Source organism: Acinonyx jubatus, chromosome B4 (assembly GCF_027475565.1).
Source record: "Acinonyx jubatus isolate Ajub_Pintada_27869175 chromosome B4, VMU_Ajub_asm_v1.0, whole genome shotgun sequence".
Taxonomy (NCBI): Eukaryota; Metazoa; Chordata; class Mammalia; order Carnivora; family Felidae; genus Acinonyx; species Acinonyx jubatus.
In genome coordinates, this window is record NC_069387.1 from 76638535 (window position 1) to 76659438 (window position 20904).

A 20904-nucleotide genomic window follows, 5' to 3' on the forward strand; every position below is an offset into this window, starting at 1 on the left:
TCATCTTCCTCCTTCTTCCATAGCACTTGCACTTGTATATAATTTACTTGTTCATTGTGTTTATTTGTAGTCTGTCTTCCCCATTGGAATATAAGCTCCCCACACCATGGTAGCCTTGTTCCCTGCTGTTTCCCAAGCCCCTAGATCGTTGCCTGGAATGTAGTAGGGACTTAGGAAACATTCGTGGAGTAAATAAATCCTATATTAATGAACTTCAGCACCTTGTCCAGAGCTGGCCGAGATAACGGCCCCGGTACAGTTCAAATGGCTTATTTCTGAAAGAAGGAAAGAAGTTTACAGAAATGTATGAAACTGCTAAGATAGTGCCCACTGTGTATTATGTACATAATCTGGGGCAGGGCAGGGGAGGGAGGTGAAGGTAAGAGAGACATGGAGCTTTAGGGTTTCTTGCCTTAGAAACCAAATTGGGAAGTCAAAAGTATAAGTATATTTGAGTTTATTTATTTCTTGCCTAGAAAAAATGTTGTTTAATGTGGTGATTAATTCCCATGCTTTAATAATTTCTCTTTTTCTTTCTCCACAGACCTTTGTAGTATTAAACAGAGGGAAAACTCTCTTCAGATTCAGTGCCACGCCTGCCTTGTACATTTTAAGTCCTTTTAACCTGATAAGAAGAATAGCTATTAAAATTTTGATACATTCATATCCTTTTCACAAATGTGGAGTGCACAAGTTGCATGCTCACTGCTACACGTTTCTGAACTTTGACAGTCGAATTGTATATTAAGTATTTTATCAATAGTGTACTTGACTATCCCACCAGTCAGAAGTGTGAGTGAACTTCTTCCGGATCCTGAGCTGAGCTTCAGCAAATTCTTTTTTCCTAGGATGATATCATGGGAATCTGGAATTTCGTTGGTATCGTGAAGAGAGACAAATTAAGATGATAACCTATAACTTTTTAAAGCGCTCAGGCTTCAGTAATTTTATCCTGAGCATATGATTCAGTTCTTTAGCGTAAGTCCGATATTAGAATTTTTGGGAAGGCTGCTTCGTTGAGCGCAAATAGTTGAATGAATGCTTTAGAGATCGGCCTTGTATATTTCTGATCTCTTGAGCAGTGGGTATGGAAAGTTTCTGAGATAGTCTCAGATTAAATGGCCTCCTCGGTACAGAGGTTTAGATCTAGATTGTAAGACTGATATGCATCTTTCTGGTATTTTTACTGCCCTTAAATAGAAAATGCCAATTTACTCATGTGGCCTGCCTTTTTTTTTTTTATCTTATTAATATAGGAGAGCATATGACAGATAAAAAATTATGTGATGGGTTTAGCTACTTTGCATAACTTTAAAATTTTATGGTTGGTGTTGAATCTGTCAGTGCTTAGTCCTGTGCTTCCAAGGATAGTGTATCCTCCAGGTAAGATGAGGAAGCAGCAGTTGCAACTTGGGCAGATTGGTTTGCTAATAAGCTTTTGCCACATTTTATTAACTCTAAGAATTTAGTAGCTTGATTCTGAAATCAGTGGTTTGCAAGTAACGTAGTTCTGAAATCTAAAGGTTTATAAGGAATAAATAATTCACAATGGACTTCTTCCCTTTTTGCTGGTTCAGAAGACAATGTCTTCTGTTATGATTCCCGGAAGAAAAACCCAGCCATGAGAAGTATTTTTTGTTTTTGAAACTCCATTAGTAGAATGAAGATGGTGAATGCCATTAGCAAGAGAGAGTGAGTTAGCAACAAATGAGATATGGCTTCTCTGCTGGGTAAAGTGACAGTTTGAGTTTGAATAACTCCCATGCTGACCTAAAGGAGTTTATTTTTTTCTCAGTAGACAAGAACAGAAAGGGCTGAGAAAAATCTTGGGTAGACTGAAAAGACATCAAAGTGGTTTGTTATCCATAAGCATTCCTGGGCACTTTCAAAATGATCAGATGAATTTACCCCATTATCTAATTTTAGGGGTACAGCGGTACAGATGTCCTTGAAATCCTTGCCCAACAGGCCATAACTGGTTTCCCAAATTGTGCAAATGCCACACATAGTGGCTGTAGCATTGCCCTCCAAGGACAACTCAGCCCTTTGGAGAACTAGGGAGAAAAGTGAACTGTTACGTTCTAAACCCAAGCTAACGTAACATTGTATATATCGACTATACTTCAATTAAAATTAAAAGTAAACCATTAATTGCATGTAGATTTTCAAGTAAGTAGTTACATAAGGTAAATTAATACATGAGTACTGAATAATACAGGTTCGATTCAATTTACTTTGTCACCTGATGACTTTGGCATCCAGTAGACGGGTAGATTTCAGGTTACTGTGTATAAAGGTATTTGGAGGCTTATTCCATAGCTGAGGCTAAAGTGGCAAGAGGGGGGAATGTTTTATCCAAAAGGGGTAGAGCAGTGACAGGCTTTTTGAAAGTGGCCTTCCTGCTGTGTCCACCCACAGTTCTCTGGTCAGGTGTAGATACATATGGTGGCATTCTCCTTTCAGGTTACTGATTTAATTCTCATGATACCCAGTGTGAAACGTGTTTGCTTTCTGAGGAAGAAAACAGGCCAGATTTTGTACATTCTCCCTTGACTCTTTTCTACAGTATTTAGCATGATCATTATGTGCACTATTTTGACCAACTGTGTATTCATGACTTTTAGTAACCCTCCTGAATGGTCGAAGAATGTGGAGTAAGTAGCTCATTTATTAATTTGTCTGCCTGCTTGTTTCAAGGATTTCTACTCACCGAATCTTGCTTTGCACAGGTTAAACGTCAAGGGAAAAAAATTGTTGTTGCTGTTTTTTTTTTTCTCCCCCCACTCTTTACTTCACAGAGAGGGGGGAGGCTTCATGTGGAATTTAGGAACTACCCTTAGAGGCAAACTCTAGAAAGAGAAAGAAGAGAAAGTGTGCTCTGGAAGTTACTGCCCTTCACCTCCACCCCCTGCTGTGCTGGCCAGAGCCTTTGACCTGCTGCCCCAGTGCCATCTTGTGCCCTCAGTTAGTCCCTCGTGGCACTGTCTTCTTCTCCAACATGAGGTCTCCTTTTTTTTTTTTTTTTTTGACTTGTCTAAAGCTAAAAATAGCTCTGGGGCCTCCTCACCTGGTTAAAAATTATCACCTACTAGATGGTACCCACAACATTCCAAAATTCTTGGTTTTGTGTTTCAGTAAGTTTCCGTCAAAGCACCCCTTCCCCTTCCTGCCATTCTTTCTGCTGCACTGGCCGTGCCCGTTCTGTTTTGTCTCTGTCGGTCGAAGCTGCACTTCAGGCACCGTTACCTTAAAAGATTCATTCAAAGTTTCTGTCTGTTCAGAACTTACCTCGAGCTATCCGTTTCTTTGACAGGTACACATTCACAGGGATTTATACATTTGAATCACTAGTGAAAATCATTGCAAGAGGTTTCTGCATAGATGGCTTTACCTTTTTACGGGATCCGTGGAACTGGTTAGATTTCAGCGTCATCATGATGGCGTAAGTTGTCTGCTTACTTTATTGACTGACATTCAGGGTGTGATTATGTCTATGTGGTTGTATGCGTGGTTGTATAAGGGCACGTTTGTGGCCAGCTACAAGCAGAGTTAATGGGTAACCATGCAAGGCCACACAGGCTTATGCCTGGGATTCTTGCTTGTGAGGGCTGGGCAGTCTAGGCAGTGACAGCATGTCTATATGGAAGAAGGTAAGCCAAGGCTTTACAGCTAGGAAAGGAAGTAGGAAGTGATTTTTCCATTGACATGCTCTCGTATTTTCTTCCCCCTTATAACACTGACCAAGGTTTGCACGCTGATCACTATGGGGCCTTAGTGAAGACTTGAAATGTTTTAGGTGTAAACCTTAATTAAGCTGAAAATCCATTTCCTGGGTATGTTATATCGCATGTAATTTCGTGAGGCTGACCCAGATGTTGGAGACTTCAGAGCACATTTTAGAGTTAAAACATGAGCCAAGGTATCCAAACTGGTCACTTCCTAAGGAAGTACTGACCAGAACTTCAAACTATTGCGAGATAATAGTATAATTCCCCATTAGTATGCTAGCTGCTCTTGGTAACTTGTTCACTGTTGTTTTAACAATGAACACGTATCTCTTTGGGAAACTTAGCTGATGATAGAAGAGTTATAACAGACTTTATTATTTCTATCTTCAGATTGGGAAAGCACTCTCTGGTAGAGTAGGGTATAATAGGGGTGTTGTATAGGCTGTGTGTGTGTATGCAAATGTGTGAAAGGTTGAGTGTGTTTGTATATATACGGGCCTGAGCATCAGAAAGATGTATTTCACCTGGAAAATGTGAATGAATGAATGAATGAATGAATGAATGAATGGTGTGCATTGAATATTTGAAACTGGAACTTTGACTTTCTGATATTTTAAGGCAACTTCTAGCTTTCCAACATTATGAGTACACCTTGGTGTTCATTTAAAATTTAAGTGTCTTTTGCTAGGCACAGAGCTGGTGACAAAACGGGCACTTAACACACTCTTTGCTTTGATCCCATGATCCTGAGCCCTGCTTTTGTATGTCACAGGCTATAACTTCATCTGTAGGCATGACTGCAAAGATAATGCATACAACTCTTGGATAAGTCATATATATAGACAGGCACTTTTGCCGTTGTCGAGGGAGTTATTTGAATGTAAATTTGTTTTTATGGGGATTCTGCTGCAGAAATTTGTCTCCTTTTTCTAAGAAATTGTTCGCAAAGCTTGGGGACATAAGCCTTTGATACCTCCTGGCCTTCCTTTTTGCTAAACATAATGAGTGGACTGAGAGTAGTCATTCTGATTGGGATCTACACAGCCCGATGCTGATTAAGAGAGTAAGCCCCCCGGAACCTCCCGGTTGTATCGGTTCTTTCAAATATTCTTTTGAATTCTCCTTGCCAACTGGAAAAAAAAAATGTGTTCTTTAAGTGTTTATATTTTGAAATTTTCTTTTTCAACAACAACAAAAAATGAAATCATAGCTTGTGTGTAAGACCCTTTCTTCCCCCCCATTGTCAACCCCTCGCCCAGTGGTACCATTACAAGTTAACTTTGGTTTGATTCTGCAGGTATATAACAGAGTTTGTAAACCTAGGCAATGTTTCAGCTCTACGCACTTTCAGGGTACTGAGGGCTTTGAAAACTATTTCGGTAATCCCAGGTAAGATGGCCCGGGGTTGGTGTTAGGTGTGGGGTTAGGGCCCTGACGTGACGTATTGTACTTTTTGTTTTGTTGTGGTTTTGTTTTTTTCCTTCGGTGTTTTGTGTTCGTGTCTGTGTTTGTCATTTGTGTCCGTGTGTGACCTCCCTTGCTACAGATATGTGACAGAGTTTGTGGACCTGGGCAATGTCTCAGCGCTGAGAACATTCAGGGTTCTGCGAGCTTTGAAAACTATCTCTGTAATTCCAGGTGAGAAAATTTACACACAAGACTGACTGCCTCATCTCCTCTTTCCCCTCCATTCATTTGTCCACCACATTCTAAAGCTGGCGTCAGCACAATTGGTATGGCCTTGCACTCCGCATGTTTCTCCTGGGAGACGTTCTCTGGGATGGCCCTTTGGTCGTAAGGCAGTTTCAGTGATGACGCTTTGCCAGGCATGCAGCCCCCATTCCATGCTTTGAAAAAGCACGTGCTTCGACATCATTTGGATCTTACAATATGTGAAAAAATTGTCACAGAGCTAGCTGTCTCTTTGAACATAAATCATGTGCTTCCTGGCCTCATGGAATTACAGTAATTTAACATTCACTGTCATCCCATTGCTTGTGATTTCTAGGCTTCCTGTCGCATGGTTTGCTGATGGGATGTTCTTCAATGAACTATACTTTTACTGTCACTGTGTTAATGGAATTATTTAACCCCAGAAGAGACTTACCCGTTGACTAGTCCAGTATTATAGCCAAATTAAAGAGCCTTGGAGTTAGGGAACTGAACTTTAATAATCACTGTCTATCACATTCTGTCGCTGTCTGTTTCACTGGAGTAAGAACCAGTGAATATATATATATTCAGAGACCATTTTCAAACACAGATCCCCATGAATGCTTGTGCAGATGCTGTTAAAAACAATCCAAGGTAAGATAAGATACATACATCTGAATGTCTGGGCAAACAAAAAGGACAGAAACTTGAGAAGAAAAAAAAAGGAATCAGTGGGTGGTTGAGAGGTAGTTAATCGACAGTCTTTTTATAATTTTTGCCTTTTTCTTTTTGGTGCTGTTTGCGCTGGCCCAGTGGTTCTTAACCTTTGGAAGGGTTTGGATCCTTTTGAGAATCAGGGGAAAGTTTGCAGGCCCCTCTGAAACCCATCTGTGGACCCCAAGCTAAGGTCCTTCATTTAATATAAATCCTTATTACCGAGTAGCACTTAACTGTTTTTTCTAAAGACTGGTTTTGCCTGGAAGGAAAGATATTTTAGTTAGTCTTGCAAGCCTGCGATATACTGGCAGTAACACGGCAGAAATCAAGACTGAATGGTTGCTGATTGGATTTTGGTTGTGTCCAGGGGTTTTCAGGGAAGATTCCCAAGAGACCAAGCTTTTTAGTGCAGCTTTGTAGGAACAGGGACGTGAAGAACAGAGGCGTCCCATTCCTGATGTCCCATGGCTTTTCTTGTGGCTGACTCAGAAATATTCCTCTCTTCCCCTTTTCAACTTTATCTAAATATCAGACACAGAGAGAGGGAAGCACAAAGGTAGAATCCTGGAGAAGGCTGACTTGGAATGTGGCTTTCTGAGAACCTCAAGGAAGGTAAACCTCAGTTTCCCCATTTACAAACTTGGGCCATGAAGTGGGCCGGTAAATTCGGGCCCTACTAAAAATGAATACCTTTGTATTTAGCAATGGGAGCTTTCTCCTTATCAACTAGAGGCTGGGTGTCCATGAGAGTATATTCTTCGTGGCAAAAAACCACAACCCCGACTTAGTCAAGGTTCGGTTCCTAGCCTGCGACAGAAAGCGCAGTTCATTCTGTGGGCAGCCTCATGAAGCTCATTGATGGTGGTTTAACCCTTCGGCAGGCCTTGTCTTATTTTTTAAGGCATCTGGAGCACCAAATCTTTACTTTCATTTTTCCTTTGCTCTCTTTCGTCTCTGGCCTCTTTTAAATATGATCCCATGTTTTCTGCTCACTTCCCCCAACGTACTCTGCAAGGCATCTGTCTCTTTATGTTCTTGTGATCTCAAAACTTCTCTTCCAGAATTAAATTGGAAAGCTGCATTCTGTTCACTAACTAGGGCAGCAGATGCTATCTCTGGTCTAGCTCGTAGCTTCTGTCTCTGCTGTATGGGTAGCTTCTGACCACAGCATTTCTGCAAGATAACTCTTGACTGGCCTCACATTATTTATCCTCACTATTAATCAGTCTATCTATAAAATATATTTATAAGCACATTTCTATAGTGTTTATAAGTACTGGTAGGGCTCCATAAATGATTTTGTGTAACGATTATTATTTAAAGAAGAAACCTAAACTCAAAGAAAGAGCTTGTGTCAGCGTTTAGACCTCAGCTTGATGGTTTGAAATAGATTCCCAATTCCTGTTTCTAGAAGCACCACCACTCAAGCTGGCTTTGTGAAGTTAACTGGGATGGAGAAGAACTTTAAGGGATAATAAAGCCAGTAATAGGTCTCTGTCAGTGAGTGGTATAACTGATACTTGAATTAAAGTGTGCTTTTTATCCCAAATCCTTTCGTTCCCTATACTACTTATCGAGGACTATTGTCCTGTTCCTACCTGCCTGTTACCCAGGTCTCCTTTCAAGGTGGGAATACCATTGTATGAGTTAGTAGACCTGACACCATTTCTTGACTGGAAATCTCAGTCATTTTTTACTCTATTGTAGAGCCAGGCCTCAGTTCCCTCTTTGTGAAAGCCATCGTCCTGCACACCAAGTCTTCTCTGGGATCACTTCAGTGGGACTGCTGATATTTTTGCCTGTTCCTGTTCCCAGTTTGACTGTAGGCTTTTGCTGAAGCTGCCAGAAACAGCAGCAAGAGCAACCACAGAACTGATGTGGGGTCTGCAAGATCCCCCAAAGCCCCTGGCTCCCTTCACGAGAGTTTTCCTGGAGAACTCACCCACTCCCCTGGGCTGCCACTGCCTTCCCTCTTAGCACCTTTGGTAGATATTCTGACTGCGTCAGAGCAGTCAGGACTCCCAGGAGATGGGGCAGTGCACTGCCTCAGTTAGCTCCAGCCTTTTGGATAAGAGGTGCTTTGATTTAGAGCCTTTTCGTGGCTTAGAAAACACCAAACCCACATTCTCACCCTTTTTATTTGCTGACTCAAGATCTAGACATGCATCACACATGGTTCGCCTTTTGCTTCAGAGAGCTTGGCTTCAAGAACAGTGCTTGCAAACTGCATGCTGGAACAGTCAGTTACAGGAAGAGATCCTTCCTTTCTACATTTCCTTTGGTCTGGAATTTGCCACATGCAACTTGACATTGAAGTATACTATGTAGAAATTTATGTCTTAAAACTTTGTTTTTGCTCTATATTCATTTGGGGCCCAGGCGGAAGAATGAGCTTCTGAGTGACTTTGTCAGAAGTTTCATCTTCTCCATTCTTTGACCGTGTGCCACAGGACTGACCTGCCCAAAGACAGGGTGGCCATCTCAAAGCAGGCTTCTGAGGTTTTGCCTACAGAGTAGCATTTAGTGGTGTAAATAAAATGGGTTGGGATGGCCTTATTTACCAGTTGCTTCTCATTTCTAGCATCATTTCAGTGACTCCTGAAAAGCACTACGTCCCTATTTGCCCACACTGGTTTAATATCATTTTGCTTTCTTTAGAGTTGTAATTTCTTGATTACTTTTCTTTTTGATTTTTCATTTCTGTGCTTTCGTTTCTGTTACTTTCTCTCCTTACCTGTGGTATCAGAGAAGAAGTAGGAAAAATGATGGGCCCTTTTTCCTCCCACCCCAGTATTCACAAAGAAACCATTTTCTTTAAGTGTATGCATTATGAATATGGCAATTTCTGCTGCACAGTGAAGGGGGAAAGTGTTTTCAGACTATATTTAGCCTCATTGTTTCCTTTACAGTATTCTAGTTATTAATCCAGTTGCTTTTATGTTTCTCCTTTTCCCACATTGCTTCTCAGAAAAAATAGCTGAAGTTTAACATAGTGGCCCTAAGTGGGGAAACACTGAAGTCTCATAGGATCCCACCGATCCACCTTTGGGAGCTAGTTTAAGTTTTGTTGAGAACTTGTGATATAAATCTGGTGTTGAGTAAATAAATCTACTGCCTCTAAATCTCTCCCAATTTATTCCTGATCTACAGAACCTTCAATAATATCATTGTAAGGCTTGAACCTGCGGCAAGAAAACTGACCTGGCACAAATTTACCCTAGGACTTGTCTGGACCAAGCCAGACTTCAGGAATTGGGGAAACTTACTTCCCGTGGAGTGAGAACTCCTCGTTACCGCTCTAGAGACCCGTGCCGGTGTGAATTTTGTAAAATTAGCTCGCGTTGCTTCAAACCAGATAGATTTTTCAACCTGAGCCACAAACCAGGAAATAGAAATTTACTTTATTTACAATCTGGCATCACCATGGTGGAAGATTTTGATCCCAGCATGCATGGCTGATTTCTCTGGACTTGGCACGTAAGCAGGCTTTGTTCACTTGTTCAGGAGATGGCTGGACGTCATGAAAGGTGACAGGAGGTTCAGCGGTGCCTTTGGACATAGAGGCTTCAGCTTCTCCTCAAAATTCTTTAAATGGCCCAACTTCCTCTCTGATAGCTGACATTTCTGTACATTGGGTCCAGCTGTCTTTTCCTGGTTTACAGTAAATGTATTAACTGCTTCTGCTCAAACACATCCCAGTGCTAGTTAATGTTAGCCTTTTCCAAGAGTTCTCGCTGTCCAATTTGCCCCCACGTGGCTTCTGTTGTGCACTCTGTTGTGTGGGAGTTGTTTGAAGGAGCATTCTGCTCTGTTTTGGATAATCAGTTTTCAGTCAGTATCTTGCTTGTTCTGGTATGTGGTGTTGTGAGCCAGTAGAAGAAGCAAAGCAACTTCTCCTCACAGCCAGCACAGTGGCATTTTCCATTCTTACATGCATCAGGTTAGAAATTCCACCAGCAGCTTCTTACTTCAGTGACCTGCATTGGTGATAGCAGGACGCATTTTTGCCTGACTGCATTTACTAGAGCATATCAGTCACTGCTGGCAAGACTGTAGAGCTTGAGTTCAAGGAATGCATTCTGCAAAAGACTGTCGGGTACATGAAAAGACGCTCAATATCACTAATCATTAGGGAAATGCAAGTTAGAACCATAATGAGATATCACCTCACACAGATTAGAATGGCCATCGTCAAAGAGACAAGAGTTAGCAAACACTCGGCATGGATATGGAAAAAAGGGAACCCTTGCACATTGTTGGGATTAGTAAAGTGGTGCAGCCACTATGGGAAACGGTATGAAGTATCCTCAAAACTTAAAAATAGAACTACCATATGATCCAGCATTTCCATTTCTGGGAATACATCCAAAGGAAACGAAAACACTAACTCAAAAAAGATATCTGCACCCCATGCTCATAGCAGCATTATTTACAATAGCCAAGACATGGAAACAGCCAAAGTGTCCATGGATGGATCAATAGATAATGTTGTGAGATACACACACACACACACACACACACACACACACACACACATACACACACACACATACATGTATACATACACACACACACAATGGAATATTATTCAGGTATAAAAAATGAGGAAACCGTACCATTTGTGACAACATGGATGGACCTTGAAGTATTATGCTCAGTAAGATAAGTTGGACAGAGAAATGTATGATCTCACTTATGTGTGGAACCTAAAAACAAACTCATAGAAAAAGAGATCAGATTTGTGGGTACCAGAGGCAGAGTGTGGGAGGAGGAGGAATTGGAGGAAGGTGGCCAAAAGGTACGACTTCCAGTTATAAGAGAAAGGTAAGTACTAGGGATGGAAAGTGTAACATGATGAGGATAGCTAACACTGCTGTGTGATATATAGGAAAGTTGTTAACAGAGTAACTGCTAAGAGTTCTCACCACAAGGAAAAATGTTTTTCCTTTTTTTCTTCCCCCCCCCTCTTTTTATTGTACCTATATGAGAAGATAGATGTGAGCTGAACCTACTATGGTAATCATTTCACATCATGATGTACGCCTTAAATTTCTACAGTGATATATGTCAGTTATTTCTCAATAAAATTGGAAAAAGAAAAAGAAATGCATTGACAGCATCATCTCCCTAACTTGGCACTGATTTCTGCAAATATGGTCATTCACAGTCATCAACCCTAATGGAAGGAAGAAGAGTCTTGGCTGAGGCCAGATGATCCAGTGACGATTTACATTTAATATTGCTGTGTAATTGTGTGTCTGCCTCGGGATGCTAACATCACACTAAATCACCTTTCTTCCTATGGGACCTGGATGAGAATCTTGGAGAGTAAACTTTTTAGACGGCCATCGGTAGTGTTATTTAGTGATTATTGTTGCTTAATTAAGATTTGTTTCTCTGATCCCCTGTATACCTGAATGCCATTTCCAACTTGAGTTTCTACTTGAAACTTCTTGAAAGCTGAAAGAACTCTTACCAAGGAGTTGATCTAAACCTCAGACTTCAAAACAAAACACTTGAATTTTTTTTTTCTTTTTTGCTTTCTTGACTCATGTTTACAGACTTCTTCAGCAATGACATCTGGTTTATGGAGAAAAGATTTGAAACCAGCTGAGTGAGAGCATGTAGGTCTATTCCCAGGAAAGTGATGAGTTCCACGTATGGTTGGTGTATTAGTTGAACATCTTTGGTTGCAAATGAAAGGATATATGAGTACTTCAGGGAATCTAAGGGTTGGAATGCTTTTGGGCTTCTGGAAGCCCGTGAAACCAGAATGCAGTCAGAAAGCTCCAGATACCAGGAAGTACTTTGTCTTAATGTCTTTTTCTCTCCGTGTGTCCATTTCCTTTTTCTATCTCTTAGCTTACTAACTGCCTTTACTTCTTGGGCATATCCTAACATAATGACAGAATAAGGCTACCACTTAGTTCCCAAATTTATGTTATCATTCCTTGTACTTGAAAAGGCTACTGGACTGTCTCTTGTCCCATTCTAAATTCCAGGAGGAGCGGTGCCTGGGTGGCTCAGTCAGTTAAGCATCCAACTTCGTCTCAGGTCATAATCTCACAGTTCGTGAGTTCGAGCCCCGGATCAGGCTCTCTGCTGTCAGCTCTGAGCCTGCTTGGGATACTCTGTCTCTCTCTCTCTCTCTCTCTCTCTGCCCTTCCCAACCCCCTCAAAAATAAACTTAAAACTGATTGAAATTAAAAATAAATGAATGAATAAATAGAGAAATCAATCAATCAATCCTGGAGAAAACGATTGGGATTTAGATCAGATGTCCACCCTGACATCTACAAACTACTAACAGAAGATCACTTCCTACATACAAGGTTGCTGAGAGCCCAGATTTAGAAACAGGGGATTGTTTGAGCCTCGTGGCCTGGAATTTCCTATTAAACAGGCCTGGAACTGTCCAGAGAGCCCCAGCCCAGGAAGATCAGATTAGACTCATGCTAAATTGTATGGTTTTTAAATTTTTATTTTATTTTATTCATTCATTCACTCATTCATTCATTCACTCATTCATCGAGAGTTCCCAGCCCAGGAAAATCAAATTAGACTCATGCTAAAATTTTATGGGTTTTAAAATTTTATTTAATTTTATGTATGTATTTACATCACAAATGCATTGGTTTGACTCTTTTTGTAGTATTTACTCATGTCACTAATATGAATGACAGCTTACAGCTCTTTTCTCAATTCATTTAAAATGGAAATAGAAATGACTTTGAACAATCATCCCATGTTCACATAAGTGTTTGTCTGAACCATTCAGGGGAGATATTCTGAATGATATTAAGCTCTTCTTAAAGAAGTCCAGGAAGAGAAACTACAACCATTCTTCAGTGACTTATTCAACTGTTTTTTTTTTTTAATCATGCTTTGACTTTGAAAACAGAGCTTTATAATTTTAAGAACCTAGAATTGAATTATTGACCCAGTATAGACCCACCTCAACCAAGCCAAATGCAGTGAAGGACTTTTCTATTCCTCAGCAACTTATGAAAATAAGACCCATAATACTGCAGCAACTTTTACATCTTGATGGTTGCCTTCTATTTTATACCACCAGTATCTTCTTACTTGCCTGTGTGACTATGATACAGTTTCTTAGGGCCTTCAAATAAAAGGTTGAAATTTCAGCTACTTAGTCTGAAAGAATAAATATCTCTCCCCTATTCTGAAAGACTTTTCAAGAAGATTCTTCAGTTTTTCCTCCACTGCCCACTGCCACATACTGTGTATGGAAAAATGAGACTGAGGTGGAACCTTGAACTTGCTCTGATGTACAGTGGGTTATAACTAGTGGCTAAGCCAGGACCAAAATTCCTGCTTTCTGATTCCCTATCTGGTGCTCTTTTTGCACAGCCTTATGAGGAGAAAACAATCAGGTTAGAAATGTCCTGTGTCCTGTGCCTTGAATGCAGACAAGCTTTTCCTAATCCTTTTGGTGGCCACAGTCTTCATGGAAGGTCTGTTCCGTAAGAAAGCACAGGCCTCTGCACGCTTTTGTATCTCTGCAATCTTAATTTGTAGCTCTTTTTTCTTTAATATCTCTTAGAATCCTTTCAGGTTATCTGTGTGAGAGGAAAGAAAACTTATTCATTTGCTCTTTCAATGAAAATATATTAACTGAGGGGTGCCTGGATGGCTCAGTCAGTTAAATGTCCAACTTCAGCTCAGGTTATGATCTCATGGTTCGTGTGTTCGGGCCTTGCGTCAGGCTCTCTGCTGTCAGTGCAGAGCGCACTTTGGATCCTCGGTCTCCCTCTCTCTCTGCCCCTCCTCCACTTGCGCTCTATCTCTCTCTCTCTCTCTCTCTCAAAAATAAGTGAACTTAAAAAATATGTGTATATATTATATATTTTATATATATATATAGTGTATGCTTCATGCCAGGTCCTGTGCTTTGCACAGCATGCATAACTATTACTGGACTTGTATAGAAAATTCTATCAAATCCAACTTTAAAAATTCCAGGTGGTTACTTGCAAAATACAGCAGAAAAACCCAATCATGTTCATCCTCCCCCCCCATTCGATCACTGTACGAGGTTAGCCACGTAGTGTCATTATCCCAATCATATCTCTTTGAGGAGGGCCCCGCATGTGTAACAGCGATAGCTTGCCAGTGTCAAGTGCCAGGCACTGTACTTGGTATTTTACATTCATTTTCCTATTTAAACCTCACAACAGCCCAGTGAAGCGTTTTGGCAATACCTTTTTATAGATGAGTAAACTGAGGTTCAGACAAAAATAGTTAACATTTGCATCTTTGCCGTGTGCCAGGTGCTATGTTAAGTACTTAAATGAATTATGCTCAATCCTCACAACAGCCCTAGAGGTTCAACTATAATTATTCCCATTTTAAAGATGAAAAACCTAAGATTCCAAAAGGTTAGGTATATTACTCAGGTCACACAAGTAGTGGTATAACTTAGTCAAGAGCAGTAATTATATACCTCGCTTCCCACTCCACAGCCAAGATTAGGATTTCTCTTGAATTTCAGTCTGGTTTCCTGCCTTCGGAAGTGGATCAGGAGTATGATCCCTCTCAAGGCCTATGTGTCAAGGCACTGGGTTTGCCTCCCATCTGTCCTGGTACACTGGCATCCCTGGAGTGCTCAGTATATTTTTGGCTCTGTCCTATGGATGCCCCGATGCCTAGACGTGCCCGGGAGAGCCTCACACAGAATCCATTTTGACCCAAACATCATGAACCCACAACCATGTTCTCCTGTGTCTCCTATCATTAATAACTCCATGTGCAGTTAAGAAAGCTACCTGCAGGTTTAAATTTGAACCAGTGGCTTGCAGTTAAACCTCAAATTCAAGTGGGTTATATGTTTTTTATTTTGTTTTCAAGCTAGGATAGAAAAAGTCAGTTGTAGAGAACAGGGCATATGTGTGATACAGAGAAGGTATATTCGTAAATGGAAAGACGAACCATAAATACTGGGTTGACAATAACCTTTTCAATATATTGGCCTTACCAGAGCTCTTGGGAAAATATTTATCGTACTTTCTTACTACTTGGCTTTTAAACTTTCCAGTAGTTCTCTGTCCAACCAGGAACCCTCCTCCATCCCTGTCTTTCCCATTTGTTTATTCAGCAAATATTTACTCAGTATCTGCCATGAGCTAGGCAGTCTAGATACAGCTGTGAGTGAGACAGACATAAATGATTAATTATAACCGTGATAAATGCTACAGAGCAAAGTATGAGGTATTATTAAATTATTAATAATAATGGAGGAGGGAGAAGAATTGTAAAGTCCGGGAAGGCTTTCTGGGGGAATTGATATTTAAGCTGAGCCCAAAGGATGAATAGGAGTTAGGCGGGTAGGACAGGGGAATGGAAGGAAGCATTCCAGGCATAGGGAACAGCCTGTAGGAAGACTATGAGGCAAGTAAGAGCCGGATTCATTCGAGGAGGTAAGCAGCAGTCAGACTCAGGAAAGTATAGGAAGAAAAGAGTCGCGTGTTGGAGAAGGAACTTTCTTTTTCTTTTTAAAAATTAATTGACTCAAGAATTGATACTTCTGGAATGACTGATTGTTGACCCATTGTTATTCCCATGGCATAAGAGATAAAGGGTGGTGCTGTGGGGAGGAGTAGAAGCCAGTAGCCAAGAGGGAGGCTGGGGGAGGTGGGGAGGGGTATGGGGTGACTCTGATTCTGAGGCTTCTGTCTCCACAGGCCTGAAGACCATTGTGGGTGCCCTAATCCAGTCAGTGAAGAAGCTGTCAGACGTGATGATTCTGACAGTGTTCTGCCTGAGCGTTTTTGCCTTGATTGGACTGCAGCTTTTCATGGGAAACCTGCGAAACAAGTGTGTTGTGTGGCCCATAAACTTCAATGAGAGCTATCTGGAAAATGGCACCAGAGGCTTTGATTGGGAAGAGTATATCAATAATAAAAGTAGGTGGCCCTTTTCCTGCAAGAAGTGAAAGACCAGTCTTTCTGTAGTTTATGTGGTTCAAAGCCATCACTGGGCTTTAAACGTAGTTGGGCTGGAAAGGAATCCAGTGCTACTGAAGCAACCTGAGGAAGTTATTCCCTTTCCTCGGGGTAGGACTGTGTTCAGAAACGCGCTCTGGTTTGTTTGTTTTTTTTTTTCTCTCCTTTTAAAACTGAAAATGAAACTATAGCTTTTTTGCAGGCACCCCTAAACTTTTGCTTTGAAAATCAGGCTCACGAGTTTGATAAAAATACCATTTGCTCTAGTTCAGTAAAACCTCAGATATTTAAACATTTAGTTCAGAATATGCGTAGTAAGCTCTCTTAATATTACTAAGACTGTCATAGTTGGTCTGGTGTGGGGAGTCAGGTAATCTGTAAGTAACCATTTGAGCCTATTATAGTTAAGGAGTTTTAATAATTTCATTTCAGGAACCAAAGCACTTGGGTCTTACACTAAGGAACATTTGGTGTGATGGTATTTCTATAAAATGGGGAGTGGGGCACCTGGGTGGCTCAGTCGGTTGAGTGTCTCACTTCGGCTCAGGTCATGATCTTGTGGTTCATGAGTTTGAGCCCCACATTGGGCTCTCTACTGTCAGTACAGAGCCTCCTTCAGATCCTTTGTCTCCCTCTCTCTCTGCCCCTCCCCTGCTCACTCGTTCTCTCCCTTTCTCTCTCTCTCTCTCTCTCTCTCTCTCTCTCTCTCTCTCAAAAATAAATAAACATGAAAAAAATTTTTAGTAAAATAAAATGGGGAAAAGTTAACAATACCACTATTAGTCACTCCTGAGAAATAAAGGCAGTTAAGTAGCTGTAAGAAAATGTTGCAAAGGGAATTTCAGGAACGCATACAGGAAAGGGAAACATGCCTGCTAATTTAATATAGGACATGGTAATGTGATCAGTGAAGATTTTCATTTGTCTTGGGTACAGAAGAAGGATGGAAGGCCAAAGTTGTACAAAGGAATAAAGAACTCAGAAGACTCACTTCTAGACCCCTTAATTTCAAGTCCCAGAAACTAGCATGAAGATTGGAGATATGAGGGGAAGTCAAGTGTCTGTGAAAAGAACATTGTATTAGGACTCCTAGTAGCATTTTTCATTTTTAAGTATATATATGAAAATGATTAATGGGAAAGAATTTTTATCAGGTTTTCCTCTGTCAGAAAAGATTTATATGAGCTAAAATCAATAACTGTTTCTGCTGGGGCTAATTAGGAACAGTGAAACTTTATTCTCTCATTCACTTGTATCTGCCTTATTCATTTCCTGCCTCTTCAAACTTTTCTAGCAAATTTTTACACGGTTCCTGGCATGCTGGAACCTTTACTCTGTGGGAACAGTTCTGATGCTGGGTAAGTAGCTCACCTCATTTTGTTCTTGTCCCTTGAAATAATGTATCAGATGAAAATGGGCAATATTTTCACTTTTCTTTGTGCTCATAGAGTAGATCCTAACTAGGTCTGACGTATTGGTTGACTCAGATTTTCTTTCTGTTTCGTATTTGTCCATCCAAAATTGGCATTTCACTAGGAGGTGAATGTGCCTATAGTCTCAAGCCAAAATAAGAAATGTAAAAGGCTGAGAAGGATAGAGTCTGCAACACCAGATATCTTGCCTGTCTCTTGTAGATTTCCCCTCATTGTCTTATGCCACAATTAAGAACATCTATAGAAGGGACACTGTCTTGGTGACAGATTAGTACCAAGGATGACCTAAAACATACTAGGCCTGACAGCGTGGGGAGGGAAAAGAGTAGCAACATAGTCTTTTTTTTGCCATTTTTTAAAAATTGTGGGAAAGTACACAGAACATAAAATTTACCCTCATAACCATTTTTACGTGTACAGTTCAGTGGCATTAAGTACCCGTTAACTACTAACACCCCATTTCCCCTTCCCCTCCCATTCCGCTTTCTGCCCCTATTATTTCGACCACTCTGAGCCTCTCATGTCAGAGGAATCATGCAGCAGTTGTCTTTTTGTGACTGGCTTTTTTCGCTTGGCAGGATGTCCTCAAGGTTTACCCATGTTATTGCATGTGTCAGAATTTCTTTCCTTTTTCATGTTGAGTGATATTCCATTGTCTTTAAAAACCACATTTCGTTTATCCATTCGTCTGTCGGCGGACACTCAGGTTGCTCCCATATTTTAGTTATTGTGAGTAATGCTACTGTGAACACAAGTTGCCACCAACATAATGCAAATCTTGATTCTGCTACTTTCAGCTCTAAGACTTTTGGCAAGCCATTTCACTTAGGTGAGCCTCAATTTCTTCATCCATAACACGGAATCAATAAGTCCTGTGCTCGCTTCCTTCAAGGGCTATTGCAATGATGCAATTAGATGACATACATGAAAGTGCTTTGGAAACAGAAAGTCACATAAATGTGAGGGTGTCACATCGTTATCCAGGGTGTATTGGCCCTCTAGGAATTGGTGTTTTAAGATGACCGTGACAACTAGATGTCCATTTAATTTCTGTATCTAAGTCAATACCAGAAGTTCCATTGAAATACATATCAGGTGAGTCTAAAAGCAGGAGAACTGGTAAAAACGAGGTCACTGAGATTCCCAGTGTGACATAGGTTGTCTTGGTGAGTATTAAGAGAACAAAGGTGATGAAGAGGAACTTCTAGCTAGCCATTTGTCATTTGGGATCATAGCCAAGAGGAATTTGCTTGAATTGCACATTGGTATGAATCTGGGACAGTGGTTCTCAAATTTTGGTGTGCATACGAATCACCTGGCGTGCCTCTTTAAAATGCAGATCCGGGAGGGTGCCTGGGTGGCTCAGTCAGTTGAGCGTTGACTTTGGCTCAGGTCATGATCTCACGGTTTGTGAGTTTGAGCCCCGCATCGGGCTCTGTGCGGCCCAGTGCAAAGCCCGCTTCAGATCCTCGGATCCTCTGTCCCCCTCTCTCTGCCCCTTCTCGACTTGCACTGTCTCAAAAATAAATAAACATTTTTTTTTTAATGCAGATTCGTGGCTCCCATATCTAGAGCTTTTATACCTAGGTCTGGGTAGGACATAGGAATCAGCATTTTCAAGAGGGAAACCTGGCGATTCTGATCCTAGGCTGTCCCCAAGACATCGTTTTTTGAAACGTTGACCTTTTCTTTTTTTAACGCCTATATTTTGGCCTGACTTTCTAGATGGTTATTTGTTATCTCCATAGTCCTAGAGATGACTTACAGTTGATGACTGGGTAGAATGATGTTGAAAAGCCCTGAAATTCCTTTTCTTTTCTCAGACAATGCCCAGAGGGGTACCAGTGTATGAAAGCAGGAAGGAACCCCAACTACGGTTACACAAGTTTTGACACGTTCAGCTGGGCCTTCTTGGCATTATTTCGCCTTATGACCCAGGACTACTGGGAAAATTTGTATCAGCTGGTAAGTAGTACTACCTCTCTTTTGAGTGCTTTTTCTCTTTGGTGACAGGATTTGTATGAGGGTATGGGGTTGGGGACATTCTGTGTAAGAGACCTTCAGGGAAGGCATTGTACAGGATCTTAGGATATTATTTCTCGGAGTCAGCTGACTTACAAAATTAAGTGAATTCTCCCAGCTCTTGCCCCTGTTTCTTTAGTGCCCAGTCATGTAAAGCTTGTAGAGGCTCACAGCCTTGACAGCCTTTTGCCTGGCCTGGGAATCTGCTATCTCGGTTTACTTCCTGTTGTTTCACCAGACCATCTGCAGTGTTTCTCTGCTCAGATTTTTGGCTTAGGGTGTCTTTTTAAGGCATATCAATTAAACATACTCTACAAAGCACCATGCTAGACATTAGAAAGATGAGATTTCTATCCACGAAGACCTTGGATTCTAAACATAACATTTTTGAGATTTGTAACATATGTGGACATATGTTATACAGACAGGTTGTGACAGATTAAACAAAAAGGTCTGCCATTCTGTTGGGCTATATTGGTGACTAGGCAAGTCATTTAACTTTGCTGGTGGTGACGGAGAAGTAAGTCTAGGTGATTGCTAAGGGTCTGCCAGCTTGGAAATTCCGTGATAATTCATTGTTTTCTATTTGACTCTGGTGTTTGGTGATGCCAGTTCAAGAGTAAGGAATATGTCTCCTTCAGGCCTGAAGGAATGTCTCGAAGGGAAGCTTCTTTTTTCTTTTTAATTTTTTTAATGTTTATTTATTTTTGAGAGTGAGAGAGCCAGAGTGCAAGCAGAGGAGGGGCAGAGAGAGAGGGAGACACAGAATCTGAAGCAGCTTCAGGCTGTGAGCCATCAACACAGAGCCCCACAGGGGACTCAAACCCACGAACCATGAGATCATGACCTGAGCCAAAGTTGGACTCTTAACTGACTGAGCCACCCAGGTACCCCTTGAAGGGAATCTTCCAATTCAGATCCCGTAGGACAGCCTAGAGTTCTCTCAGGTTCAAATCTTTCTTGTGAAATATTTGTGGTTGATGCTAAGTTCTATTTACTATTTGTAGTTGAAAAGAATAACAATGGGGGCGTCTGGGTGGCTCAGTCAGTTAAGCGTCAGACTTCAGCTCAGGTCATGATCTCACCGGTGAGAGTTCAAGCCCCACGTTGGGCTCTATGCTGACACCTCAGAGACTGGAGCCTACTTCGAATTCTGTGTCTCCCTCTCTCTGCCCCTCCCCCGCCTCTCAAAAATAAATAAACGTTTAAAAAAAATTTTTTTTAAATAATGATGAAAACTAAGTAAGAGTAAGTCGCATATACATAAACTAAAACCCAAGTGTTCTTTGATGTCCATTTGCTCACAGCTAGTGAAAGGACTAGTCCTAGGATCCTCTTTCCTACTGTTTTCTCCACTGTTATTTATGCCACATCTCTCTTTAAAAACCC

At 41.0% G+C, this 20904-nt stretch overlaps 1 protein-coding gene across 5 annotated transcripts in view; it reads left to right on the forward strand.

The window, feature by feature from the left end:
• The window catches only part of SCN8A (sodium voltage-gated channel alpha subunit 8), a 175590-nt gene that overhangs the window by 79789 nt on the left and 74897 nt on the right, over positions 1 to 20904 (forward strand). For 3 of the 5 annotated variants that reach the window (XM_053226263.1, XM_053226261.1, XM_053226264.1), the window contains exons 3-9: positions 545 to 662; positions 2564 to 2654; positions 3314 to 3442; positions 5275 to 5366; positions 15800 to 16021; positions 17355 to 17418; positions 19317 to 19458. In XM_053226263.1, the coding sequence (XP_053082238.1) occupies positions 545 to 662; positions 2564 to 2654; positions 3314 to 3442; positions 5275 to 5366; positions 15800 to 16021; positions 17355 to 17418; positions 19317 to 19458 (858 nt within the window). Of the gene's footprint in view, positions 1 to 544; positions 663 to 2563; positions 2655 to 3313; positions 3443 to 5025; positions 5118 to 5274; positions 5367 to 15799; positions 16022 to 17354; positions 17419 to 19316; positions 19459 to 20904 lie in introns of all 5 variants that reach the window. The other 2 variants (XM_053226262.1, XM_053226265.1) reach the window with 1 other exon arrangement.